The sequence below is a fragment of the Muntiacus reevesi genome, chromosome 5 (genome assembly GCF_963930625.1).
Source record: "Muntiacus reevesi chromosome 5, mMunRee1.1, whole genome shotgun sequence".
In the NCBI taxonomy this organism is placed as follows: domain Eukaryota; kingdom Metazoa; phylum Chordata; class Mammalia; order Artiodactyla; family Cervidae; genus Muntiacus; species Muntiacus reevesi.
Window position 1 is genome coordinate 108953355 of NC_089253.1, and position 27895 is coordinate 108981249.

Below are 27895 nucleotides of genomic sequence, written 5' to 3' on the forward strand. Positions count from 1 at the left end.
ACTTGAGCCTGGCAGGTAAGAAAGCAAAGCAATGAGCACAATAATATAGATGCCGCCAGCTCACATAAGGCCCTGCGTATGGTGGCAACAGTTGGGTTTTATCCTAACTGCCAGGGAAAGTCACTGAAGGATTTTCATCAGGGAAGTGACCCAATGTGATCCATGTTTTTTCAAGATCACTTTGTGGATAAAAGATTATTGGAGCATGAGGACGAAAGCACAATAGCCAATTTCAAGGCTCACGTTTCAGTCCACACAAGAAATGATGATGGTCAGAGTATAGCAGACACAAATGGCTGTGAACAGATTTAGAATTTATTTTGGTGTGAGAACCTACTGGACCTGTTAATAGATTGGGTGTGGGGACATGGGGGAAAAAAGCAAAAGACGGATAATTTGTAGGCAGTTAGGTGGATAAATTTCAGAACATGGATATCTGCCTGTTTATGATGATACTAGTCATGGCTCTTGAAAAGAACACTACAGGGAAAGAGAAAAGAGTGACTTGCTTGGGGATTAATTTGGGGACACTCGGTGGTTAGCATTTGAGCAGAGGAGGAGCTAGCTGGCAAAGGACAGTGTGGAGGAACAACCAGTGGGGAGGAAGAGCAGGTGAGTGTGAGCCTGAGGGTGCTAAAGAAGACAAGGGCATGGGCAAAAGAATAGTTATCTGAATCAGCTGTGGTGTAAGCTTGATGAAGACAGAGAAGGACCATTGGATTTGGTTGCTCTGAAAGTCATGGGTAATTTTGCCCTCCTAGGCTTAACGAAGGAATGGATGAAAAGCCCCGAGACACATCCTCACAGTGACCACCCAGCTACCTGAACTCCTGTAGCTGAGGATTAGATGATGAAAAGGATGATGAAAAGACATCTTTGGCTGTCCAGAAAAACCACACTCTATAGACTTGCAGAACTGGGTTTGCACCTTGGCTTATCCACTTACTACCCATACTTCACAATCCTTTCTGAGCATTAGTTGCATCTTCTACAAAAATGGGAATAATTGCATCTATGGCAATGTCATGTGTGTTTCGGGATGTCATATGTAAAATTATTTGGCTCTAGAAAGCGGTAGGTGCTCAAGAGGTGGTAATGATTATTCTTAACATAATTTTCTCTCTTATGTTGCTTGTTTAGTGCATTCTAGACAGGCAAGCTCCCCTCATCTCTGTGTAACTGGCACATCTGCTTGACAAGTCCATGCACAGAATCACGGTGCCTAACACAGTATCTAACATGAACTACAAGCTCAATTAAATGTTTGTGATAATGGCAACTGAATCAGAAATATTTGCAGCATATCCACAGAAACCCTTAGAGGATTAAAGCAGGGAGAAAAATGATCAGATCTTTTTCTACAAGGACATCCAGGGTGTCCCAGATTAATGGAGGGCTAAAATTAGGTTCCTTTTCCCATTACTAAAGGGCAGAATGACTTTCTTAAAATTTACCCAGGAGTTAATCATTGAGCATTTCCTACTGTAGATATCACCACTCTCTAAAGTGGAAATGTCACTCAGAAAATCAGACATTCAGGTAATTCAAAGTTTTACTGAATTTTACTAATGGACATTTGATTGTCATATCTAGGCACTCACTACAAATCAGAAAATCAAATCTTACTTTTAAAACTGCTCCTGAAACCTTAAAGAAAAGTCTTAAGTTTCTTCCAGCACTTGTTAATTTCATTCCATAATACCTGTTTTAGACCACCTCCTTTTAAATATTTTTTATTTATCTATTGGCTGTGCCATGAGGCATGTAAGACCTTAGTTCCCTGACCAGGGATCAAACCTGTGCCCCCTGCACTGGAAGCGCAGAGTTTTAACCACTGGACAACCGTGAAGTCAATACCATCTCCTTTTCATTTTTTATTTATTTTTATTGGTGTATAGTTGAGCAAAGCAGGTCAGCTATATGTATACACACATATCCCCTCTTCCTTGGATTTCCTTCCATTTAGATCACCACAGAGCACTGAGTAGAGTTCTCTGAGCTATACGGAGACCACCTTCTTTTTATTTATTTATGTGTAAATGTTTATTTATCTTTGCTTATGGCTGTGCTGGATTCACTGCTGCATGCGGGCTTCCTCTAGTTATGGCATGGGCTTTGGAGCACAGGCTCAGCCGTTGTTGCATACAACAATGAGGGGCTTAGTTGCCCCTCGGCTTGTGGAATCTTCCTGGCCCAGGGATCAAACCCCTGTTCCCAGCACTGGCAGGCAGATTCTTAACCACTGGACCACCAGGGAAGTCCCCACCTCCTTTTTTAAAAAGAACCTAAGACACATGTTCTTCCCCAGCTCCTCTCACTACAAAGCTACATCTTCACCACCACAGTGAGGATAAATGGAAAGAAATCAGACTCCAAGCCAGAAAATCTTTTCAGATCGAGACAGTGACACTTCCTATGCATTAGAGTAAATCAACGCATCTCTAACCTTAGTTTCCTCATCTGCGAAATGAGGATCATAACGCTTACCTTACAGGATTATTTACAAAACTAAAAGATAAAATATGCAGGTGTAATTTATAAATTATAAAACACCATCAAAATGTCGCCTACAAATATTACTCATCTATGAAGATGGATTGTTCATTTTTCAATGAATAATTATTGATCATTGCCAGACAATGGCAGACATTTTGCTAGACTCTAATGACACACATCAATATATCATAGGCCCTAAGGAGCTCAGCTTCCAGGGAGGAAGAGCCATGCTCTGGGTGGAGAGAAGCATGCTCTGGGGTGGCTGTGGTGCTGGGGAGCAGACAGGACACTCAGATGGCAGTGTGGAAAGTGAGGGGCTTCAGAGGACTTCCTGAGGAGGCGACCTGGGCGCTGTCTCACTACAGATCCTAAAGCAAGACATCAGACTCTGGTCACTCCTTTGTGAGGTGGGCCACACTCTCCACAGTCCTGGGCTCCCAGCCAGTTCAGAGGTGTCACAGCCTCTTAAGGCAGAGTTTCTCATCCTCGGAGCCACTGATACTTTAGGCTAGATAATTCTGTTTGGGGGGTGCTGTCCTGCGCATATCATAGAGCATTCAGCAGCATCCCTGACCTCTATCTACTAGAACGCCAGTACCACCCCCTACCCTCTGCTTGGACAGCCATTTTAACTGCCAAATGGCCTCTGAAGGGCAAGATTGTCAACAGTTCAAAAATACTGCCTTGGGTCATAGGAAACCAGCACAAGTGATTCTAGAAGGAGCACAGTTCATATAATTGTTGCTTAGACATATTACTTAGTGCTCAACAAATATTAATGAATGAATGAATGGAATGAATGTAGCCACCTAGAGTCCCTTTGACCTATTCTTTTTGGGTCTCATGCAGAAGAGCTCTGAGCTAGTCATGAAGTTCTAAGGTGACCGAGTGAGTTAACAATAACACCACATCCATTTATACGGCACTCTGTGCAGGCTGTGTAATCTGGGTCAAGTTGTTCAAACTCACTGAGTCTGTCAGGCTCTTCAGTTCCTAAATGGGGACATTAATCCTATCTTGCAAGATTGTTGAAAGAATTACATGAGATAATTGATGTAAAAATAAAGCACTAGAGGTCTCGGAACTCACTCCTTTGGTGCAGTTGACAAGAGGATGCCATCTTAGCAGGATGCCGTCTCAGCTCCTGCCACTAAGCTTCACTAAGGACCAAAGTAGTTTGAGCATACACTTTTTGTTGTTGTTGTAAACGTGGAGAATGTTGAGCACTGCACCGGGAACTGACACATCGGCTACCCAATTCATCACTCACAAGCAACGAGGTTAGTCAAAAGGCCCAGGGAATTCCCTGGCGGTCCAATGGCTGGGACTCCATACTTCCACGGCAGAGAGCCCAGGTTCAGTCCCTGGTGGGGGAAACAAGATCCCATGTGCTGCATGGCATGGCCAGAAAATAAAAATAAAAAATCAAGAGTCCCAGAGAGTTGTGACTCACACAGCAAAACTGTACCTCCCTGAGGTCAAAAGGCACTAACTAGGGCTGGCCAGCCTGCTCGCCACCACCAATTCCATCACACGTCGGCTTTGTTCGGACTGAGATTTTTGGAAAATGCTTTGCATATTCTGTGTTCTGTAGTTTCTTATAGACATACATGACCAGGTCAGGAAACTTCTCCTGAAAATACTGGGAAGGTTCTCCAATTTTTGATTTCATCCTGAAATGAAACAGAAATATTTTCATATGCCTACCCCAAACTCTGCATCCTCCCTTTTAAAGTATATGGCCCTGGAGATTTTTTTTTTTTTTGCTCCCCTGGTGTCTATAGCAGAATAAACAAAGACTTTGGAATCTGACAGAGCAAGATTAATCTCCTGACTGTTCAACTAACAGTAACTTTCATCAACTTGAGTTTTTTTGCACCTCAGTTTTATTATCTATAAAATGGACATAGTACAATTCTACAATCTCTTATCTACAATGCTGAAATCCAAAAGAGCCCTGAAAACTGCAAATTTTGGGTGAGTCTGCAACTGAGGGTTTTGGCAGCAAAAGCTAACTGAATTAACATGGGGCTACACTTATAATGTACATTCGTTCTGCCCGGCCACCCAGTCCCCTGTGTTTCTTCTCACAAGAGTCGCTAGCCTTCTGTTCAAGCAGGCTCAACAAAAACTGAAAAGGAAGATGAGAACCTGATGGGAATGTCCATCATTGACTATAAGACCCTTGTGGTGGGCCTTTCCAAACAGAAGGGAGGAATGACTTTCCCTTCATCAAAATAAGTTTTCTTCTTTCCATCGAATAGCAGATGTAAACTTAGAACCGGAATTTTTAAATTATTCTCATCTCATATATGACCTATAAGAGCGAAAACAGTTCTTACTTTGTATTCTTTTGTTCATCAATGTGCTCTCCCAAATTCCGGATGAACCTCAGCAGGTCACCTACAGTGTTCTGATACGTTTTGTTCTGATACGTTTTGTTCTGTTTCCTTTTCTCATAAAACGCATTCATTTTTTTCATCACAGATTTATCAATCTAAAGAAAAATTACACAAAAATGTGGTAACAACACAAAATAAGTCCTGATAGAATGTTAATACAAAAAGGCAGAATACAAATTTGAATATATGCCAAAATTGCAACTAATTAATAAAGCAAATTAATAGAAAAGAATGGAAGTAAACACTGTACACCATAGTGCCAATTGTGGTTGTATTTGGATGTGGAACTATAAATAACTTTAAATTTGTGTATCTATTTTCCAAGAGAACTGTTTTCATAGAAATTAACTGTGGTAAAACATGGTTTAGGAAATCATTGGCTACTACATGAGGAAATTTGCCCATTATACTATACAGTACTGCTAACCTTGTGGCCACCTTTCCAAATTCATACCTAATTACATCTCCTCTTTAAAGAGGGTTGTCCTGACTGAGACCAGGCCTTGCAGCCACTGCCATAGTGAGTGTGGTTGTTCTTTGTTTTGTTTGTAGTTATGTTTCCAAAGGTTACATATTTCTCCTTGTCCCTAAGTGTCCCGGGGCAGCTGCTCTCGTATTAGTAATGCCTTCTTCTTTGTGCTCTCACTGTTTTTTTTCATTTATTTTTTTAATTTTTAATTGGAGGATGATTGCTTTATAATATTGTGTTAGTTTCTGCCATATAGCAACATGAATCAGCCATAAGTATATACATATGTCCCCTCCCTCGTGAGCCTCCCTCCCACCTCCACCCCTCTAGGTTGTCACGGAGCACCTGGTTTGAGCTCCCTGCATCATACAGCAAATTCCCACTGACTATCTATTTGTGCTCACACTCTTTGTAGATAGTTCAGATATTTAGAAATAGTTTGGAGTAAGAGAATAAGATGCAACAACCATGAAGCCAGCGGGCCCCTTAGAGTAACTGGTGACTAGAAGGCTGCCCAGGTGGTACTATCAGTTCCTTACAGAACTTACTGGGTAGCAGGAAAGACAGATGTCAAGCCAACAATTATGAGTGTGATGTGTGGTCTAGAGGCAGACAAGGCAAGGAAAGCAAAATGAGACCCAGAAACGAGGAGGTATGGGAGAAGCAGAGTCCTACCTCAGGCCTAAGATACGGAAGCTGTTGGTCCCACTCAAAGACTTGAGAGTTGTGGATTTTCCCATAATGCTCTGCTTATATCTCAGGGGTACCCAGCAAGTATCCCACAGCCATCCCTTCTGTAGGTCTCTCAGCCCCACTTGGATGCCATACTCTGCTTTGTATATCCATGACCTTGCACGGTCCTAACACATACTGGTATTTGACAGATGTCTGCTAATTCATAATAGTGAAAGTTCTGATAGTGCCAGTTAGACTGAATGAGTGATTAATTATTGTGCTCCACTATAAGTGCATGTGTACTGAGTTGCTTCAGCCATGTCTGACTCTGTACGACCCCATGGACTATAGCCTGCCAGGCTCCTCTGTCCATGGGATTCTCCAGGCAAGAATATTGAAGTAGGCTGCCGTGCCTTCCTTCAGAGGATCTTCCCAACCCGGGGATCAAACCCACGTCCCTTGTGTCTCCTGCATTGGCAGGTGGGTTCTTTACCACTAGTGCTACCTGGGAAGCCCATGTTCCACTATATTGAGTTCAAGTTGGGTAGACCTTCTCTAGAAGAGAAGGAATTTGAAAGATGATTGTTCTTTGTCTTTCTGTTTTCTCATCCAGAAAGTAGGTGTGGGTGTGTGGGTGCTCAGTGCTGGGCTGTTCACCGGCATCAGAGGCAGTCAATCTCCCTGGATGGAAATCCCCCTGTGGAAGTAACTCCCTTGGACTAAACTCCATTTAATCAGCTACTCCTGTCACAATGGAAATAGAATTATTAGTCAGACCTCAGTCAGAAAATAAGGCTTGAGAGAAAGAGTCACAGAAGAGGAAAAGGCTTTTGGGCTGTGACAAGTCCATTCTAAAGAGGAGCCTAGATAAGTATCTCAGGAGGACCTGGCCTGGAGCAGAGATCCAGAAGAGCTGAGGGGGTCTGGGATGGGAGGAGGGCAAGGAAAACCCCTCTTACTCCTTCGTTGAACCAGGCTCATAGTATAAAAAAGTTAGGAAAACCAGCGTAACAGGTTCTTATTCCTGGAATAACTCCCAGAACATAGAAGTTGTTCATACCTCATTTGTCCACTGGGAAAAACTTGTGGGAAGTTCAGATGTTTCAGGTTGCAGAAGCTGGAGGATCTTGCCATCAGTATTTTGTGCTTTGATGTCAGATTCGTTTCCCACATCCCGGAGGGTCCGGTAGCGGCTGAGAATGACAGAATGATCGTGATCATTCCACCCTTCCCACTTTTCCCAGAGAGAGAAAACTATTCGATTTTGGTATTTGATAAGAGTAGTAAAAGCATGTCTCTAAACAATCTGCACAATAGGAGAGCTCTTGCTCTCTCTTTTTGCCTGAATCATTTTTCTATTCTTCAATGGAAAAAAATCAGATCCAGAGAAGTTAAGTCACTCCTCCGATGACACTCACCCAGGAAATTCCAAGCTGAGAGAAAAGCCTGGGTCTGCTGATTCCCAGCCTGACTCCTGCCCACCTCACCATGATGGTTAATTTCATCTGTTAATTTCACCAACCACGCACACAGCACTCAGATTAAATATTACTCTGGGTGTGTCTGTGGGGATGTTTCCAGAGGAGATTAGCATTTGAACCAGTGAAGCAGACAGCCCTTCCCAGTGTGAGTGGGCATCATCCAATCTATGGGCGGCCTGAACAGAATGAAAGGGGAAATTTGCCCTCCCTGCTGATCACTTTGGCTGGGACATGGTTCTACTCCTGCCCTCAGTTCTCCAAGTTCTCAGGCCTTCAGCCCTTTACTGGAATCTGCATCTTCAGCTCTCCTGGTTCCCATGCCTTTGAATTCAGACTAAATTATACAACTGAATTTCCTGGGTCACCAGCTTGAAGAGGGCAGATGGTAGAACTTCTCAGACCCAGTATTGCATGAGGCATTTCCTTATTTTGTATATATATATCGGGTTGGTTGAAAAGTTCTTTGGGGAAAAAAAAAAGAAAGAAAAGTTCTTTGGGGTTCTTCTGTAGTAACATCTTATGGAAAAATCCAAATGAACTTTTTGGCCAACCCAATATAAAGAGCCCTGACTAATACACTCACCATCTCCATCCTAGAGGCCTGTAATAGACACTGTTTTCCTTACCTCTTCCAACTCCAAAAGAAGGGATGAGCCAGCAGGCCACTCAGATGGCCCTTCACATTGTCCCCAGGAACTAAGAGATGCTGAATGAGGTCCTGAGTTTCCTTATCTGGAGAACGCTCAACCAACTCTTCAGTTCTTAGATCCTTCAGCATCTCAAAAGAAATGTTTCCCTTGTTTACCACATACAGGACCAGCAGTCCCAGGGCCTGCACAGAAGCCATGAGTGAATGAAAGTCACTCAGTCATGTCTGACTCTTTTCAACCCCATGCACTGTAGCCCACCAGGCTCCTCTGTCCATGGGATTCTCCAGGAAAGAATACTGGAGTGGGTTGCCATTCCCTTCTCCAGGGGATCTTCCCCACCCAGGGATCAAACCCGGGTCTCCTGCATTGTAGGCATATTCTTTACCATCTAAGCCACCAGGGAAACCCATAAATCAAGTCAAAAGTGCTTATGAATTAGTACTCTATTTGGGGAACTTTGGAGGGTGGGCACAGGCTATGAGCAAATGGAAAATGGGCAGAATCTCAAGGAGCCCACAGGTTGGGCATGAGCCTGGGCATGGAGAACGCTTCAAGAAAGTGTAGTTTAGTTTTATAAGGAGCAAAAGATAATCCCAGGCCAGAGCTGTCAGAGCAGACTGCTTAGAGGAAGAGGAATTTGAGCTAGACCTCAAAGTACAGATAGAATTTTTAGATAAACCAGGGAAAGGGAGAGGTTTTAAACAAGGGGCAGGGGGTGCTCAGAGTCCGGCTAGGAACAGGGACTGTGGGCTGGGCCTGTGTCAGGCAGGAGATTAAAGAGCCAGACCAGGTCCAGAAGAACACAGTGAACACCCTAGGAGTCAGGACACAGCAGGGAGGAAAGACTAGGGAGGAGACCAGCACAGGAACTTCTGCACTAAGACACCAGTCAGGGAAGGGGCTCAGGTCTGGAGCCACTGAGCCAGAAAGGCCAGGCGTGGATGGAGAGTTCTTACCAATTAGGTTGGAAATTCAGCACCCTGGAGAGCTCCAGGGGGGGCGGGCTGCCCTAACGGGTCAGTCTATCCAGGAGCTGTGGTCTACAGAGGTTATATGTCTCCTGGTTTGTCACCTCTCTGGGGAAACAGTTATTGAGGATCTTAACCCGTGGGGCCAACTATAGTCTCTTTTGAGCTAGGGATCAATCCCGTCGTTCCCATGTGCTTCAGAGGGCCTTAGTACCTGGCCCTCCTAGGAGTTTAGCACATGCATTTGAATAGAGTGGGAAAAGAAATCTCATTTACTTTGTCTTCAGGCATCAAATACCTCCTACAGGAATTGTGGAATTATTCTGGAGAAATCTCCTGGAGGTAATTCTTCAAGAAATGTGGCATGCTCAATGTATTTTCTATTTAGCCTGTGAGGGTAGAGAGACATCCAAAGAGATGCAGAAACAGCCACAGCAAGGACCAACTCCACACCCACCCAGAGAGATGCTGTTGTCTGCAAGGGAGTGGGGGCCATGCATACCAGGGAAATGCCTTGAAACGTCTTTCTTTCCTAGGCGAAATAGGAACATCCTTTAATTGGCCACAGGAAGTAAGATAATGAACGAACAAGGAAGTAGAGAGATGGAAAAGTAAACTGTTTCTAGAAATTACCTCTAGATCTCTCTTGATTTCCTGTGGATCTCCAGTCCCCTTGATGCTTTCATCAAAATCTGCCAGGCAAGCAGCATTCTTGGAATCTAAAGGAGAGTTTGTGGAGAGGCATTGAAATTGCTTATTCTTGGGGGGGATGTATGGAGAGAGTAACATGGAAACTTACATTACCATATGTAAAACAGATGGCCAATGGGAATTTGCTGTATGGCTCAGGGAACTCACACTGGGGCTCTGTAACAACCTAGAGGGGTGGGAGGTGGAAGGGGGGTTCAAGAGGGAGGGGACATGTATACTGTGGCTGATTCATGTTGACGTTCGGCAGAAACCAACACAATACTGTAAAGCAATTATCCTTCAATTAAAAATATGTAAATATATCTTTAAAAAAGAAAATCCTCAATCCCCATGTTATAATTAATTTACATAAATCTGTAACTCAATCAATGTACAATCCATCATCACTGAGGAAGACAATGATGAAGTCATATCTGCCTTATTTACTTTTCAAAACAGTCATGTGCACTGTGTTCTTTGACCTGCTGGTATCTGCTAAGAGCAGGATTTACATTTTATTCATCCCAAGCCAGGGGTTGGGGAAGTATGAGGATAAGTATAGCCAGCTCCCCCTTCATGCAATTCTTGGGGTCAAAGAGCACAGATTTGTAAAGAAGCTGCTGGCAGGAGTTAAGGTTACGTCCTATAGCTGAAGAACAACTGGACCCTAGAGCTGAAGGGTCCAAATCCAAGACCACCTTAGCATAGCATTCCACCAAATCAAGCCCACTCGCCACTGCCCACTCTGACATTGTCATCTGTGACCACGAGTCAACCACGTGCTTCTAATGAGTCGATGCCTCCCTCCCCCCTTCAGCATCTTCCTCCTTTGAAGGAAGCCACTGAGTCCTCAGAAAGAGGGATAAGAGAGGTGGGGAACAAAGTCAAAGATGATTTGTCCTCAAAGACGTGGCTCAAAGGAATCTGAGAAGGAAGGCTGAGTAACCGCAGATACCAACCAGTACAACTGTTACTCAGAGCCCTTTCATTATGAATCTGGACCTCAGCATTGTAGGGAAATCCAGAGTCTAACAAAAATGAACCCATCAAATTGTTCAACAAATGTTTAGTGAGAGAAAAAATGATGGTGAGGAAGGAGAACACAGTCCTGGCTCTACAGAGTTTAGAGTCTCTGGGCAAGGAGGCCGATAGTAAAGGAATAAATACATGGCTAAACATTAATTGCAGTTTTGAAAATGCTGGTCAAAAGTTCAGGATGCTCTAAAAGTGTACCATGAGAAGAGCTACATGGCTGCAGAGAGGGGGAGAAGTTTTCATCAAGGAAGAGATGCCTAGGGGATTTCCTGGAGACCCGGTGGTTAGGACCCCATGCTTCCAGTGTAAGGGGCATGGGTTCAATCCCTGGTCAGGGAACTAAGATCCCACAAGCCTTGGGGTGAGGCAAAAAAAAAAAAAAAAAAAAAAAAGGAAGAGATGCCTAGAGAGAAAAGGTGAGTAGAAATTGGATAGGTGAGTGGAATTGGGAAGAACGGGAAGAGAGAATTCCAGATAGGAATTCATGGAGAATGCCTGGGGTGGCAGGACAGCCTGTAATGAGATTGAAGGAGCAAATAGGGTATACATCATAAATCACAGACTGTTTTCAATTATTTCAATAATTCCCTTCACTTATTTAAGCCACTTTGTGTTTTCTGCTACTGAAATTTGAAAGTGTTTAACGGAACACTTCACATCTCTTCTAACATTTGATTTTTTTTTCCCCATGAAAAGTGAAAGTGTTAGTCACTCAGTCAAGTGTGACTCTTTGTGATCCCATGGATGGTAGCCCATCAAGCCTACTCTGTCCATGGAGTTTTCCAGGCAAGAATAGTGGAGTGGGGTGCCATTTCCTTCTCCAAGGGAATCTTCCCGATCCAGGGATCGAACCCGGTTCTCCTGCATCACAGGCAGTTTCTTTACCATCTGAGCCCAACTTTTTATTTTTAGTTTCAATAGACATGGTTAAAGTGCTATTAAAATTTTAAAGCTTACACCTAGTGTCTGTATACAACATCAAGAGGGGCTTTGGCCCTGCTGACACCTGACTTGGTGCCAGTGGAACTGGTTTCACACTTCTGGCCTCCAGAACCATGGGAAATTAAATTCCTATTGTTTTAAGGCACCGAGTTTGTGACAATTTCTTTCAACAGCCATGGGAAATTTATACACTTGGTTATAGTTATGTTTCTTTGGGTGTAAATTCTCCTGTTTCATGCCTCTCTTTCATGAGAGGCATGAGAAGGAAGGCAGGAGGGCCAGGGGTTTCCAAACGGAGGAAATAGGCTGCAAGTGTCAGACATTTTTTATCTCTCTTAAGTGGCAGAAGGAAACAAACAAGTGTTAAGATTTTTTTCCCCTTCTCTATACAAATTTAAAAAGAGGTTTCTCTTACAATTCTGTATTGCCATGACGATACCTAGCTCCACCTGAACTTCAGTTCAGTTCAGTTCAGTTTAGTTGCTCAGTCGTGTCCAACTCTTTGCGACCCCATGGACTGCAGCACGCCAGGCCTCCCTGTCCATCACCAACTACTGAAGTCTACCCAAACCCACATCCACTGAGTCAGTGATGCCATCCAACCATCTCATCCTCTGTTGTCCCCTTCTCCTCCTGCCTTCAATTTTTCCCAGCATCAGGGTCTTTTCAAATGAGTCAGTTCTTTGCATCAAGTGGCCAAAGTGTTGGAGTTTCAGCTTCAGCATCAGTCCTAATGAATATTCAGGACTGATTTCCTTTAGGATGGACTGGTTGGATCTCCCTGCAGTCCAAGGGACTCTTAAGAGTCTTCTCCAACACCACAGTTCAAAAGCATCAATTCTTCGGCGCTCAGCTTTCTTTATAGTTAAACTCTCACATCCATACATGACTACTGGAAAAACCATAGCCTTGACTAGACGGATCTTTGTTGGCAAAGTAATGTCTCTGCTTTTTAATATGCTGTCTAGGTTGGTCATAACTTTTCTTCCATGGCCGCAGTCACCATCTGCAGTGATTTTGGAGCCCAAAAAATAAAGTCTGCCACTGTTTCCACTGTTTTCCCATCTATTTGCTATGAAGTGATGGGCCCAGAAGCCATGATCTTAGTTTTCTGAATGTTGAGTTTTAAGCCAACTTTCTCACTCTCCTCTTTCACTTTCATCCAGAGGTTCTTCAGTTCTTTGCTTTCTGCCATAAGGGTGGTGTCATCTGCATATCTGAGATTATTGATATATCTCCTGGCAATCTTGATTCCAGCTGTGCTTCATCCAGCCCAGCATTTCTGAACTTAACTTTTCTCAAACCTTGAGCTAACCAATGCATTTTTCTTATGGAAATATTTGCCTTAAGCTATGTTAATGAACTATGTATTTACCCTAGACTCTGTCTTCAAGTCAGTTCGCCTAAGACTCAGAACCCACTTGACAAACCAGTATGTTTTACTCATTTAATGAAACTCTATATTTACTTGGAAACCTGCCTTTCTTCAGGATTCATGTCAATTGTTTTATGACCCGGGATGACTCACCTGGAGCCAATGTTATCTGAAAATGCATGTTGTGGGTGAGGGGCCTGGTGCCAGTCTCTGAGTTTTGAGACATCTCCTTTCTCTAATTAGCAGAATGCTAGTAGCTATATAACATCTGGCTAAAGACTAGTGGGGGGGCACTCCTTCTGCCCCCTTTTGATGTCTATGTCAGAAGCTTTCTCTATCTCTTATACTTTAATAAAGCTTTATTACACAAAAGCTCTAAGTGATCCAGCCTCGTCACTGGCCCCGGATTGAATTCTTCTCCTCCGGAGGCCAAGAATCCTGGCGTCTTTCGTGGTTCAGCAACAACCTTTCAGTATCAGCAACTCTTATAACTTTCTTTTTTTTTTGCCACATTGTGTGGTGTGTGGGATTTTAGTTCCCCAACCAGGAATGAACCCCCAGCCCCCTGCAGTGGAAGCAGGGAGTCCCAGCCACTGAACCACCAGGGAAGTCTACCAGCAACTCTAAACATCTTAGGTGATTTTTGATGTATGTTTTACATTACAGTTGAGACTCCCTGACATCCTGTGCATCGCTTCTGTTAATGCCACCCAACACAGAGGAGGGATGAGAGCACTGTCAAAGAGCTTCTGCTTTGCAATTTTTTCAGTGAAGCTCTGGGGTAAGTAGGCCATGCCACTTAATAGTTGCTTTGGCAGACATCCTGTGTGATAACAGCTCTTTGTTTCTCTCTCTCTCTTTTTTTTCCTGAATTCTTTTGAGTTTTTTTAAATTTATTTTTAATTGGAAGATAATTGCTTTACACTATTGTTTGGCTTCTGCCATAAAACAACATGAATCAGTCATAAGTATAGCTATATCCCTTGCTCTTGAATCTTACCCATCCACCCCTCTGGCTTGTCACAGAGCACTGTGCTGAGCTCCCTCTGTTATACAGCAACTTCCCGTTAGCTCGCTCTTTTATTCACGGTAATGTTATGTGCTACTCTCTCCATTCGTCCCACCCTCTCCTTGCCACCCCCCGCCTCCACTTCAAACAATAAATGCTGAAGAGCGTGTGGAGGAAAGGGAATCCTCTTGCACTGTTGGTGGGAATGTAAATTGATACAGTCACAATGGAGAACAGTATGGAGATTCCTTTAAAAACTAGGAATAAAACTACCATATAACCCAGTAATCCCACTACTGGACACATACCGTGAGGAAGCCATAACTGAAAAAGACACATGCACCCCAAAGTTCATCACAGCACTATTTACAATAGCTTGGACATGGAAGCAACCTAATGTCCACCAACAGATGAACAGATAAAGAAGTTGTGGTACATATATATAATGGAATATTTCTCAGCCATATAAAGGAACACATTTGAGTCTTTCTCTTAAAATCAACAGTGACTCAATGTCTCAAGCAGTCCCCCTGTCTGCAGACAGAAAGGCCTGTCATAGATGCTTGGTCCCTAGGGGAGAGGGCAAGTCCAGGGTTTGATCTTCCGAATTTCTACTGAGGTGGCAGTCTGCCTGCTCTCCAGTCCTTGGTTCTCTCCTGTCTCTGGCTTCCATCGCTTTTGAGTGGTGCTCTTCTGTACTCTTCCCACTTTCATGAGTAATGTTTTTCTGTGGCATTCTGCATTTGTCCTGGGCTCCTGTGCCATTCTTCAATCCCATCCTATCTATGTTCAGTCTCTCCATGATTCCTCAAGGATTTTGTCCTCTAAGAATTCTTTTTTTAATGCTGATTTTAATTACAAATTCACTTAAAAATGTTTTCCCATCATTTGAAGAATTTAATACAGGGAAGAGTCTGCAGTATGTGCTAGGTTCACCACCTTGATGCATAGATATAATCAATTCTTTATTGTTCAAGCTTAGGAATGGAAGAAGCGGTGCTAGAAATTTCGAAGAATAGGTATTCCGAAATTATTTTTCTTTAGAATGTGATGTGTGACCCTTTCGCATCAAGATCGGCAGGTAGAATTGGGAAGGTTCCCACCCCTGAATGAACCTAAGACTCTTTCTCACCAGGTAGAGTTGTTCACACTTCTGGCCCTTGTCCGTCTCCCCAGCAACGGTGCTTAAAACCAGGAGGGAGTGCCATGAGTACCTGTCCTCAAACTAAAGCCAGATCTTATGTGTACCTGCGTCTCTCTTCCAGCACCTTATATACTGCTCTCTGCCTCTAAATGCCCACACCTTCTTTTTGCCCTGGTCCCTCACACCGTGTTTAACCTCAGTGCATACCTGTAGGTTAGGTATCCACATCTGCTTTAGCCCTCTAGACAAGTACCTGGCCTTTGTTGGGCACGTACAATGTACAGGTGACTTGTCCATATGACACAGAGCACTTAAGACTGTGTAACAACCTTTTGAAGGAGGTATTATCAGTCCCAAGTGAGGAAACCAACACTCACAGAATTAAGCAACTTCCTTGAGGTTACAAAACTACAAAGTGGTGGGACTAGGTTGCAAGGTTCCCTAAACCTGGCTGAAGCTGAGGATCTTTCTAAATTATTAGTTATGTTTGGCTGCACTGGGTCTTCATTGCTGCAAGAGGGCTTTCTCTAGCTGTGGACAGCAGCAGTTACTCTCTAGTTTTGCTTCATGGGCTTCTCATTTCGGTGACTTCTCCTGCTGTGGAGTACGGGCTCTAGAGTAAGGGCTTCAGTAGTTGTGGCACATGGGCTTAGTTGCCTGGCGACATGTGGAATCTTCCTGGACCAGGGATCAAATCTGTGCCCCCTGCATTGGCAGGCATCCGCTGCCAATTCTCAACCACTGGACCACCAGGGAAGTCCAAGCTGAGGCTCTTACTACTGCACTGCCTTGCTCCCTGGGACTTTACACTCAGCTCTGCCTGTTTCCTTGAATGTTGCTTTAGCGTATGGTTTTGGTTTACAAGAGTTCACGCTGATTTGCTCAGCCTGCTCGCAGTGTGTTTCACTTGTCTCACATCTTATCCTGGATCCCAAGTTTGACTCAGTTTTGCCGTTAAGTTTCACGGTAACTGAGCACACACGCATCATTCACCGTTAACTGCCACCTTGTCTGAAGGGACACACTTTCTAGAGTCTCTTACTCACAGACTACTCTAAGAATTCAAACTTCTTGGAGTTGGCTCCATCCAAAACCTACATTCATATTTGTATTTGCCAAGGGCAGCATAAGGTTAGCCTGGTATTCCATGAGCTTCCCTCACCTCTACATGGAATAATACAGGTTCTACCTGGTAGCAGGAGGAGCTGCACTGTAACTACGGATTTCCTACATGCATCCTCAAATTGAACAATCCACACCGACTCTAGTTCTTTCCTATTCTGCCATGAAAATCCGTTCCTCTGATAAATAAAGAGCCCACATTTCTAAGAGAAGACGGGGGACTCACCTATTAAGATGTTCTGTGGTTGCAGATCCTGATGAGTGTATCCAGACAGGTGCAGTTCCTCAACAGCCTTAAACAGAGATGAGAGGATGTTTCGGGCAAATTCATCTTCCTTGTTTTGCATGGCCTCTCCTCTGCGGTCGGCCAAGTGCTTCTCCAGCGTGTGCTCACATAGGGCGAGGCACACATACAGACAGCCCCCGTCCCTCTCACTGCCATAGAATGTCACCACGTGACTGCTGGCTCGGTTGCTCCGCAAACAGGAGACTTCATTTCGTCCCCGTGTGCTGCCTTCAGAGAACCGCTTCACGGCTACCTCTTGCTCCTCATAGAACCCCAGGTAGACACCCCCTTCAGAAGTGTCAGCGATTTTATATTCTTTATCAAGAAAGATCTTGAGTTTGCCTATCATAGGGCGGGATATCCTGCGGAGACGTTTCAGGGCCTCCCCCCAACGTGAGCTCTGAGGCTTCCAGGCTTTATCGGGAGGGCGAACGTCTTCTACAGCTCCATGCTGGCGAAGAAACTTTGCAAGGTCAGAGTCATAATTGCGCTTCGCGATTGTGACAAGGTCCCCGCATTTTGTGCTGGCTCCTTTGAGACACAGCAACCGGGCAATTTCCTTCAGTCTGAGTTCGACAGCAAGCAGCAGTGCTGTTTTACCCTCACTGTCTGTGTCATTAATCTCTATAGCTGTTTGTTCCAGAAGCATCTGCACCAGATCCAGGTTCTTCTTTTCCACTGCCAAGATCAGTGGCGTCTTCCTTCCTTCCCCCCTCACGTTGACATCAACCTTACAGTCCAGCAGAAGGCGAGTAACGGCTTTCACCTTCTCAACATCGGAGTTCAGAAGAGCACAGACCAAAGCATTTCTGCCCCTATTGTCCCGGGCATTGACATCCGCCCCCATCTCGTGAAGGAGGATCTCCACGACCTCTACATGCCCTCCTTCAGCGGCATCCATGAGGGCAGTGGCCCCTCCTTTCCTGATCCTCTCTTGATCCTCCACGGTCTTTCTGTGCAAATTCACCTCTGCTCCGCTGTTATACAGGAACCTTAAGGCTTCGACTTGGCCATACACAGCAGCTTCCATGAAAGCTGTGAAGCCATTAACATCGCACTCATTGACATCTGCTACTTTGGGAAGTAATAGTTTGAGCAACTTCACGTCTCCGACAATCCCAGCAATGATGAAGGGAGTGGCCCCATTCTTCTTCCGCAGACAAGGGTCAGCACCATGACTAAGCAGAAGATCCACGATGTCCTCCCTGCCAACTTGTACTGCATTATGCAGAGGTGACCAGCCCCATTCTTCCTGGAAATTGACATCAGCCCCTCTTTCTAGCAATTGCTGGACCAACTCAATCTTTTCATCTTTCACAGCTTTAATCAACAAATGATTGTCTTCCCTTGAAGCCCTTCCATTACTAGAGGGTGTGGGTCTTTCCTGAGGGTTGTTATGGCTCTCACTCTCCATGATGGTATATACCACTGGCTACAACTTTCTTGCCTTCTCTTTGAGAAAATGAAAACTTATCTCCTTGGGATTTGATCAAAGAGACATGGAACTGTTAGAAACTCCTGTCAGGGGAAATAGGAATTGTCTGGCTACAGGCCATCAGTGTGAGAAGGCACCAATACTCTTGGGGTCTTCTGACTTTTCACCTGGAGATGAGAGAGGTAATTTGTAGTGTTACCAGAGTGAGAAAACATTTGAATTAGAGAAATTAATTTCACTAGCAATGTTTTCAAAATACATCTATCATAGAATTTTTTATTAGAGAATATTATAAATATATATCTTTTCATACTGCCCATGGGGTTCAAGCCTGAATATTCATTGGAAGCAATGATGCTGAAGCTGAAGCTCCAATACTTTGGCAACCTGATGTGAAAAGCTGACTCACTGGAAAAGACTCTGATGTTGGAAAAGAATGAGGGCAGGAGGAGAAGGGGGCAACAGAGGATGAGATGGTTAGACAGCATCACCAACTCAATGGACGTGAATTTGAGCAAGCTCCGGGAGACAGAGAAGGACAGAGGAGCATGGTGTGCATTCCAGGGTGTCACAAAGAGTCAGCCACAACTTAGCAACTGAACAGCAACAACAACATAAATATATGTAAATTTTAAACAAAAAACCTATTACTCTATTCTCCCTCTGCTTAGAAACAGGAGTAGTTAATATTTTAGTATAGTCTATAAATTATTTTTAAAAATAGTTGGGCTCATGATCTGTAACTTTGTATTCAGCTTCCTTTCATTTAATACCTTACTATAAATAATGTCCTGTGTTATTACAAAGTATTTTAAAATATTTTAATATCTGCAATAGACCATTAGAGAGGTGTTTCAGTTCCCTAATACTGAGCAGATTTTTAAAGTAACTTTTAAACCAGAGTTTCAAAATTAGATTTTTTTCACAATTCTAAATAATGTTGAAGCAAATTTAGCTTATTTTATGTTTTCTTATGAGAGATCTTATAATATTATAATAGATTTCTTACAATTAATTTCAAAGAACTGAATGACTAGTCAAAGGCTATGATTGTTTTTAGGATTCTCAACCTATATTAATATATTTTTTTCCAATGCCATATAAACACACTCTTACTAGAAATAAATGACCTCTTTAAAAAATCAGAATCCTTATTTAATAAGAAGATACGTGTTTTTTGACAGTCTGCATTTCTGGTTGAGCATGCTCAGTCCATTCCTGGCTCTTTGCAAGTGCAAAAGTGTGCACTCCTATTCAAAGTAGTGTAGAGTAAGCAGCAGTCCACAACCTTTTTGGCACCAGGGACCGGTTTCGTGGAAGACAATTTTTCCATGGACTGGGGGTGGGGAAGGGGTGGGTTTGGAGATGATTCAAGAGCATTACATTTATTGTGCACTTTATTTTTATTATTATTACATCAGCTCCAACTCAAGTCATCTGGCATTAGATCCCAGAGGCTGGGGACTCCTGGAGTAGGGGAAACAACTTGAACTCCCACCTCTGCAAGATCTAAGTTTGGCCCCTCGTTGTGTAACTCTAGACTCTTCCTAATTGTGTAACCTTAGATTATTGAGTCTGAATTTTCTGTTCCCTCAAATGGGGACAACAATAAATACAGCCCCCCATATAAAGTGCACTGAAGGAAGGAGGGGGGGGAAATATTAGGCCTTCAGTAAACGGTAGAGCTAATTACATCACTTTATGAAAAGAAAAAAAAAACCTTAACACATCCCATTCTTCCCACCCAGTGCTTTACATGCTACACAAATAGGGAACCTAGGAGATGTCAATTTAGTCCAACTGCCCTCCATCAGATCTGAGCCATTTAGATGCAATTCAGAGGGCAGAGGGCAGCAAACTTACCTGAATGTTTATAACTGCTTCTGCTACAAAAATCACAAAGCAACTATTTTTCAGCAGTCCCACCTGCCTGACAATCTCAAAGCCTCTACCCTCAGAGAGCTAACCAAATGTGCAGCGAAAGCACAGTCACCCAGCAGTGAACTCTTTGGATCAAATGTTTATGTAAACAACTTTAGTGACAATGAGTGTGAGGTGGGCTGGAAAAGATCAAGGAGAGAAAGAAGCTCAAAGAAACCTGGAGGATTCAGGGTTTCTTCAAACTTCTTTTCCTCTCTGCCTCCTTATTTATTCCAGGCACTTCCTCCAGCTGCTAGCTTCGAAGTAATACAATCATTTAAGAACACCACACCTTGGACTAACTTATGAGGAAATGCAAAAAAAAAAAAAAAAAAGATAGTAGTAAGACTCCACGGCCTGTAGCCCACCAGGCTTCTCTGTCCGTGGAACTTTCCAGGCAAGAGTACTGGGTTGCCATTTCCTGCTCCAGGGAATAATAATAACAACAATAATAAAAGAAACCCGAGTAAAACATCAGAGTGGAAAATAAAAAGAGCTCAACAAAAGCCCTGCAAAAGGAGAGGCTTGCTTTCAGTTTCATTTTCCCCACAGGACCAGAGGAGCCTGATAAACAGAGATGCCTTGAAGAAATAATGTGTGGATTATGACAGAACCCTGGAAATCTCAGAAGGACTCAGGAGCAAAGGATCCCCTGGGACTGGCCGGCTGGCTCCGTGTGCTCCTTCCTCTCCCCAGGTTCCACACCCACTTCACCTCCAGTCCCCCAAAGCCCGAGGAATCCTTCAAAGAAAACACCTTCTCAGGCTTTCCCAGCTCTCCTCCCTCTGCGTGTCCTACCTTCTAAACGCAGATGCCTTCTCCTCAGTCATTCCTCTGGCGGCATCTAACCTAGCAAGAAAGCAGGCCCTCCTGGGGACCGAGCCCGCGGGGCGGAACCCGGAGAGTGGCAGGAAGAGGCGGGAACGTTGGCCACGCCCACACTCGACCGCGAAGGCCTGAGCTGGCCACGCCCACACTGGGCAGCGGTGGCCTGAGCTAGTAGCATCTTTGGGCTTCCCCAGGGGCTCAAACAGTAAAGAATCCGCCTGCAATGCAGGAGCCCTGGGTTCGATCGCTGGGTCGGGAAGATCCCCTGGAGGAAGAAATGGCCACTCACCCCAGTATCCTTGCCTGGAGAATCCCATGGACCAAGGAGCCCGGGGCCGGGAGGGGGCAGGGAGGCCGCCTGCATCCTGCCCCCAGGCCTGCGGCAGTTCAGGTCACAGCATCCAGTTCCATCCCGACCACGTTGTTCCAAATCCCTTATCTTCTCAAGGGAAATGAACGGTAAATACACATTTATTGAGCACTGACTGGGTGCCCGGCAGTTTGTTCATTGCTTCACAAGAGATATGCACCCAGTCAACCCTTAACAATCCTGCTGATGATGAAACCGAGGCTCAGGAAAGCTAGGTGAGCGCAAAGCCCAAGCTCCCTCACCCGCCTGGGCACTCTGGAAACGGCACCAGGCTGGCAGTCCAGAGCTGTGGCTGTTCTGCTGGGTGACCTCAGGCAGGTGGTTAAATGATGTTGGGATACAGTGATTAATCACACAAATGCCTCGTGGGGGTCTTCCTGGAGCTTGCATCTTAGTAGGGAGAAATAGACCATTAATCATCGAGAAATGCAATATGTAACATGATTTTAGGTCATGATATCATGACCCTGACCATCCCAGTTCCTTATGGGCATCATCACTACTACCATCCAGTCCCCCATCACATCATACTGCTTCCCACCTCCTTGTCTCTGCACACGCTGCTTTTGCTATCTGAACTAATAATAATGATGGTAGTAGCAAGCATTTATGTAGCTCTTTAGTATGCTGTAGGAACTATTCTGAGCCAATAAAAAATACACATTTTTGTTGTTGTTCAGTCACTTAAGTCCTGAGATAGATGCTATTTTGACCCCATTGTACAGATGGAGAAAACGAGGCACAAAGTGATTAAGTGAATTCAGTTCTTCTAGAGATTTGAGCTACCTCAACGAACAGCATAGAGAAAGATGCCTACCCTCACTCTTGTGGGAGAAGCCAGAAAATAAACAAAATAAGTAAATTATAAATAAAACGCTTTATGGGGAAATCCTACAGAGAATAATAAGTAGAATGAGGAAGGTTGAAAACAGCAGAATAGGGAGTATGAGTCAAGAGAGATATTTTCTAAATAATGAAAACTGAAACTCCATTATCTAGCACCTAACTACATTACATTCCTTACCCTTAGGATCATTCCTCAATTATTTAAGTTTTAAATCTTTCTTCTCCTCAGAAAGCAATTTGAACAGCTGAGCCAATTTAAAAGGTTCGGTAACAGTGAATTACCTTGTGATCAGCACTTAATATGCCCTGAACACCTTGTTCTTGTTACCTAAGAGCGTCCATTAAAATTTTTTTTCTAGTTTTATTTTACTTTTTTATTTTGATTTTTTTGGTCCATGCCACGTGGCCCAGGAATCAAACCCAGGCCCCGGCAGTGAAAGCGCCAAGTCCTACCTGCCAGGGAATTCCCTCTAGTTTTACTGAGAAATAGCTGACATAAGTCATTCTGGAAATTAAAGTCATATAGCACGATGTATTGGTTCACATATACTATGAAGTAATTATCACAATAGGTTTAGTTAACACCCATTATCCCATATAGCTACAATAAAAGAAAAGAAGGGGAATTAGTAGCTCATATGACAGTTCCATTTTTAATTTTCTGAAGAGGCTCCATACTGTTTTCTGTCTTGAGAAATTTACAATTTACAATCTCATGAACTGAGACCAAGGGTTCCCTTTTCTCCACATCCACACCAAGAGCTTCACTTTTTAAAGTTAAGTTCAGCCCTGTTGATGAAAGAATTCTTACTGTAACCCCTGTACCTACTGAGCTATCTTAACAATTATGCTAATAATTTTCAATTCAATTAATGTTTCACAACATTATTAAACTGCATTAATAAACAAAAACTAAAGGTTATATCTCTTGGATATAATTCCAAAGGAAAGAGTCAAACTTAAATAAGAGGAAAATTAGGCAGTCCCTTAGAAGAAATGAAGTAGCCTTCATCATCAACAAAAGAGTCTGAAATGCAGTACTTAGGCACAGTCTCAAAAATGACAGTATGATTTTCATTCATTTCCAAGGCAAACCATTCAATATAACAGTCGTCCAAGTTTTTGCCCCAACCACTGATGCTGAAGAAGCTGAAGTTGACCAGTTTTATGAAGACCTATGACACCTTCTAGAACTAACATTTTAAAAAAAAGATGTCCTTTTCATCATGCTGCTGGTGCTAAGTCGCTTCAATCGTGTCCGACTCTGTGCGACCCCATAGACAGCAACCCACCAGGCTCTCCTGTCCCTGGGATTCTCCAGGGAAGAACACTGGAGTGGGTTGCCATTTCCTTCTCCAATGCATGAAAGTGAAAGAAAGTGAAGTTGCTCAGTCGTGTCTGACTTTTAGTGACCCCATGGACTGCAGCCTACCAGGCTCCTCCGTCCATGGGATTTTTCCAGGCAAGAGTACTGGAGTGGGTTGCCATTGCCTTCTCCACCTTTTCATCATAGAGGATCAAAATGCAAAAGCAGGAAGTCAAGAGATATCCAGAATAACTGGCTAATTTGGCCTTGGAATACAAAATGAAGCAGGGAAAATACTGAGAGAGTTTTGCCAAGAGAACACACTGGTCATAGCAAAAACCCTCTTCCAACAGCATGAGAGATGACTCTACACATGCTCATCAACTGATGATCAATACCAAAATCAGATTGATTATGTTCTTTGCAGCCAAAGATGGAAAAGCTCTGTAGAGTTAGCAAAAACAAGACCTGGAGCTGAGTGTGGCTTAGATCATCAGCTCCTTATTGCAAAATTCAGGCTTAAATTGAAGAAAGTAGGGGAAACTGCTAGGCCATTCAGGTATGACCCAAATTAAACCTCTTATGATTATACAGTGGAAGTAACAAACAGGATTAGATCTGCTAGACAGTGTCTGAAGAACTATGCATGGAGGTTTATAACATTGTATAGGAGGCAGTGACCAAAACTATCCCAAAAGGAAAAGAAATGCAAGAAGGCCAAATGGTTGTCTGAGGAGGCCTTACAAATAGCTGAGGAGATAAGAGAAGCAAAAAGCAAGGGAGAAAGGAAAAGATATACCCAACTGAATAAAGAGTTCCAGAGAATAGCAAGGAGAGATAAGAAGGCCTTTTTAAATGAATAGTGCAAAGAAATAGAGGAAAACAATAGTGTTGGAAAGATTAGAGATTTCTTCAGATAACCACAATGGTGTGGTCACCCACCTAGAGCCAGACATCCTAGAGTATAATGTTAAGTGTGCCTTAAGAAGCATTACTATAAACAAAGATAGTGGAGCTGACAGAATTCCAGCTGAGCTATTTCAAATCCTAAAAGATGATGCTGTGAAAGTGCTGCACTCAATATGCCAAAAATTTGGAAAACTCAGCAGTGGCCACAGGACTGGAAAAAGTCAGTCCCAAAGAAGGGCAATACAAAGAGTGTTCAAACTACTACACGACTGCACTTATTTCACACACTAGCAAGGTTATGCTCAAAATCTTTCAAGCTAGGCTTCAGCAGTACATGAATCAAGAACTTCCACATGTTCAAACTGGGTTTAGAAAAGGCCGAGGATCCAGAGATCAAACTGCCAATATTCATTAGATTAAGGAGAAAGCTAGAGAGTTCCAGAAAAATATCTACTTCTGCCCTTTGGACAATGTTAAAGCCTTTGATTGTGTGGAGCACAAGAAACTGTAGAAAATTCTTAAAGAAATGGGAATACCAGACCATCTTACCTGTCTTCTGAGAAACCTGAATGCAGGTCAAGAAGCAAAAGTTAGAACTGGTCATGGAACAACTGAGTGGCTCAAAATTAGAAAAGGAGTACAACAAAGCTATATATTGTCACCCTGCTTATTTAACTTATATGCAGAGTACATCATGAAAAATGCCAGGCTGGATGAATCACAAGCTGGAATCAAGATTGCTGGGAGAAATATCAACAACCTCCGATACACAGATGATACGACTCTAATGGCAGGAAGTGAAGAACTAGGGAGTCTTTTGATGAGGGTGAAAGAGGAGAGTGAAAAAGTTGGCTTGAAACTCAACATTCAAAAAACTAAGATCCTGACATCTGGTCCCATCGCTTCATGGCAAATGGAAGAAGAAAAAGTGGAAGCAGTGGCAGATTTTATTTTCTTGGGCTCCAAAATCACTGAGGATGGTGACTGCGCCGTGAAAAAAATGCTTGCTTCTTGGAAGAAAAGCTATGACAAACCTAGACAGGGTATTAAAAAGTAGAGACATCACTTTGGCGACAAAGGACCATATAGTTGAAACTATGGTTTTTCCAGTAAGTCATCTGTGGATGTAGGAGTTGGACTGTAAAGGAGGCTGAGGGCCAAAGAACTGATGCTTTCGAATTGTGGTGCTGGAGAAGACTCTTGAGAGTCCCTTGGACAGCAAGGAGATCAAACCAGTCAATCCTAAAGGAAATCAACCCTGAATATTCATTGGAAGGACTATTACTAATGCTGAAGCTCCAATATTTTGGCCATCTGATGCGAAGAACCAACTCTTTGGAAAAGACCCTGATCCTGGGAAAGATTGAAGACAACAGAAGAAAGCGATGGTAGAGGATACAATGGTTAGGTAGCATCACTGACTCAGTGGTCATGAAACTGAGAGAACTCTAGGAGATAGTGGAGGACAGAGGAGCCTGGTGTGCTACAGTCCATGAGGTTGCAAAGAGTCAGACATGACAGCGACTGAACAGGCATTCCAAGGAAAAAGTTTATATAGCCTGACTTGACATAGCCACAGGGAGGCAGCAGAGGGTGAGGAATGGCCTGCTGAGGGATGCGCCAGGCCTCCACAGTCACAAGAAACAACCGGACTGATTTGGAAATAGCATCAGCCAACCTGGCTTTAAGTGAATACTATCTGGATTAATGACTCAACACTTGATTCCCTCTCCTGGAATTCTGAAATGCCCTTCATATCAAATAAAATACAGTATTAGAAAAGTAGGCTTGGAATCCTGGCTTTGAATTGTGACCCTTCCATTCTTTTCAAAAAGTCAATAAATAGTTATTGACCATGCTGAGTACCTGGAATCAGATAATAATTACAGTTTAATATTCATGAGACATCAATGTTGTGCCAAATACTTTTTCATTCCATGCTCTATGAAGAGTGCATGGTTGTCCTCATTTACAGAGGAGAGACCTAGACCTTTGGAGAGGCTTAATAACTCCCCCAGGTCATACAATGAATGAACCAGTTTCTCCTCCAACATTCCAACTCTACAGGCTGGGTTGCACTCTGCCATGTTCTGTTCTGTCCCATTGTATCAAATAATATGGCTCCCAATCTTGAAGAGAGTGGTTTAGTGAAAGAAAAGAGCTGTGAAGAAGTAAGTGACAGTGTCATGTCTTACATGAAGTAGTCAAGGTAAGAAGAGGGTGTGAAAAGGAATATCTCCTGCCACATCTATAAACAAGGATGTCACAGCCATCGGTTTGAGATTCTACCCTCCAAATGTGAATATCTGAACCCCGAGGGCCCCCAAAAGGGAGAACAGTGCTTGCAATCCAGCAGCTGTCAGCTCCCACCACTCCCTACAGTAACTAAGGATGCAACAAAATTTTTAAAAAAAATAGGATACAGGCCCCAGATAGCAGAGATGCATATGAAAGGAATGAGTTCAGTGAGCCCTGACTCTTGCATCTTCCAATACATAAAAGAGCCCTAAATTCCTTAATTTGAGATAGCTGATTTTGCTTAATTAACAATAATCTTCAGTGTTCAGACTATCTGCCTCCTTTGTTACAAACTTCTATATAACCTGACTCCCTTCCCCACCCCCTCCCCCCACCTCCCCTACTTCCCATGCCCCCTCCACACCCTCACTCCCACCCCCACCCCCAGAGCAGTTTCTCAAGGGCTACCTGAGATGCTGCCTCCTGGGCTTGAAGTCCTAAAAATCCCCACCGAATAAACACAATTCTCAACTTTCAGGTTATGAGTTTTGTTGTTGTTTTTTTAGTTGGCAAGGCTGTCCTAGAATCATAGAAGTGTCAGAGAGATTCCAGGAAATGGATGTCTGGGAAGGCTTCACTTAAGAAGATGATGGTTTTGCTAGACTTTCAAGAGGCTTTTTGAGGAGGGCATTCTCCTCCACAGCTCCCAAGCCCTAATTTTTAAAAACAAATAAAAAGAAAAAGACATTCCAAGCAGAGAAAAACAGCAGGTGGGTAAGGGCCGCCTGGGCAGGGGGTAAGTCATAAGAGGGACTTGTCTCGGGTCAGAGTGAGCCTTGCATGTTGTCCTAAGATCTGAACTCTCTCGGGGTCAAAGGAGAGCCACTAAAGGGCTTGAATGCAGGCATGGAGTGCTCTGATCACTGCTTTATGGCTAAAGACTGGCACAGCAGGGACAGGTGAAGCACAGGCATCCGTGATCAGACCCAAAGGCTCAGGGACGGTGCCCCAGAAAGACCCTGGGGCCAGCTTTTGAAAGTTGCTCCCCTAGGCTGATGAAGGAGGCCGTGGCTTGCTGTGATGAGAGCAGGCAACACAGCAGGGAGGTGGGCCAGGAGGCAGAAGCAAGGAGGCTTGAACAGTAGGGTGAGTGTGGGAACTGTGAACGATTTGTTTTCAAGGGGCAGGTGAGGGAGCAGAGGCCAGAGGAGCAGAGGCCAGAGAAGCATAGGCGGCCCACTCAAGAAGGGCTCTGGGTGCTAAGCCAAAGCCTGAAGTGCTGTGGGGAGGAACTGAGTT

The 27895-nt window shown here is 43.7% G+C and overlaps 1 protein-coding gene across 1 annotated transcript; it reads right to left on the reverse strand.

Annotated features, from left to right (window-relative positions):
* Positions 1-1864: 1864 nt before the first annotated feature.
* RNASEL (ribonuclease L) lies at positions 1865-21012 on the reverse strand. The gene is given in 8 exon segments (XM_065936167.1): positions 1865-4057; positions 4060-4169; positions 4839-4993; positions 7103-7235; positions 8150-8355; positions 9775-9860; positions 16685-18346; positions 20898-21012. Coding segments are annotated over 7 exon segments (2196 nt in total). The 5' UTR covers positions 18159-18346; positions 20898-21012; the 3' UTR covers positions 1865-4025.
* Positions 21013-27895: the final 6883 nt, after the last annotated feature.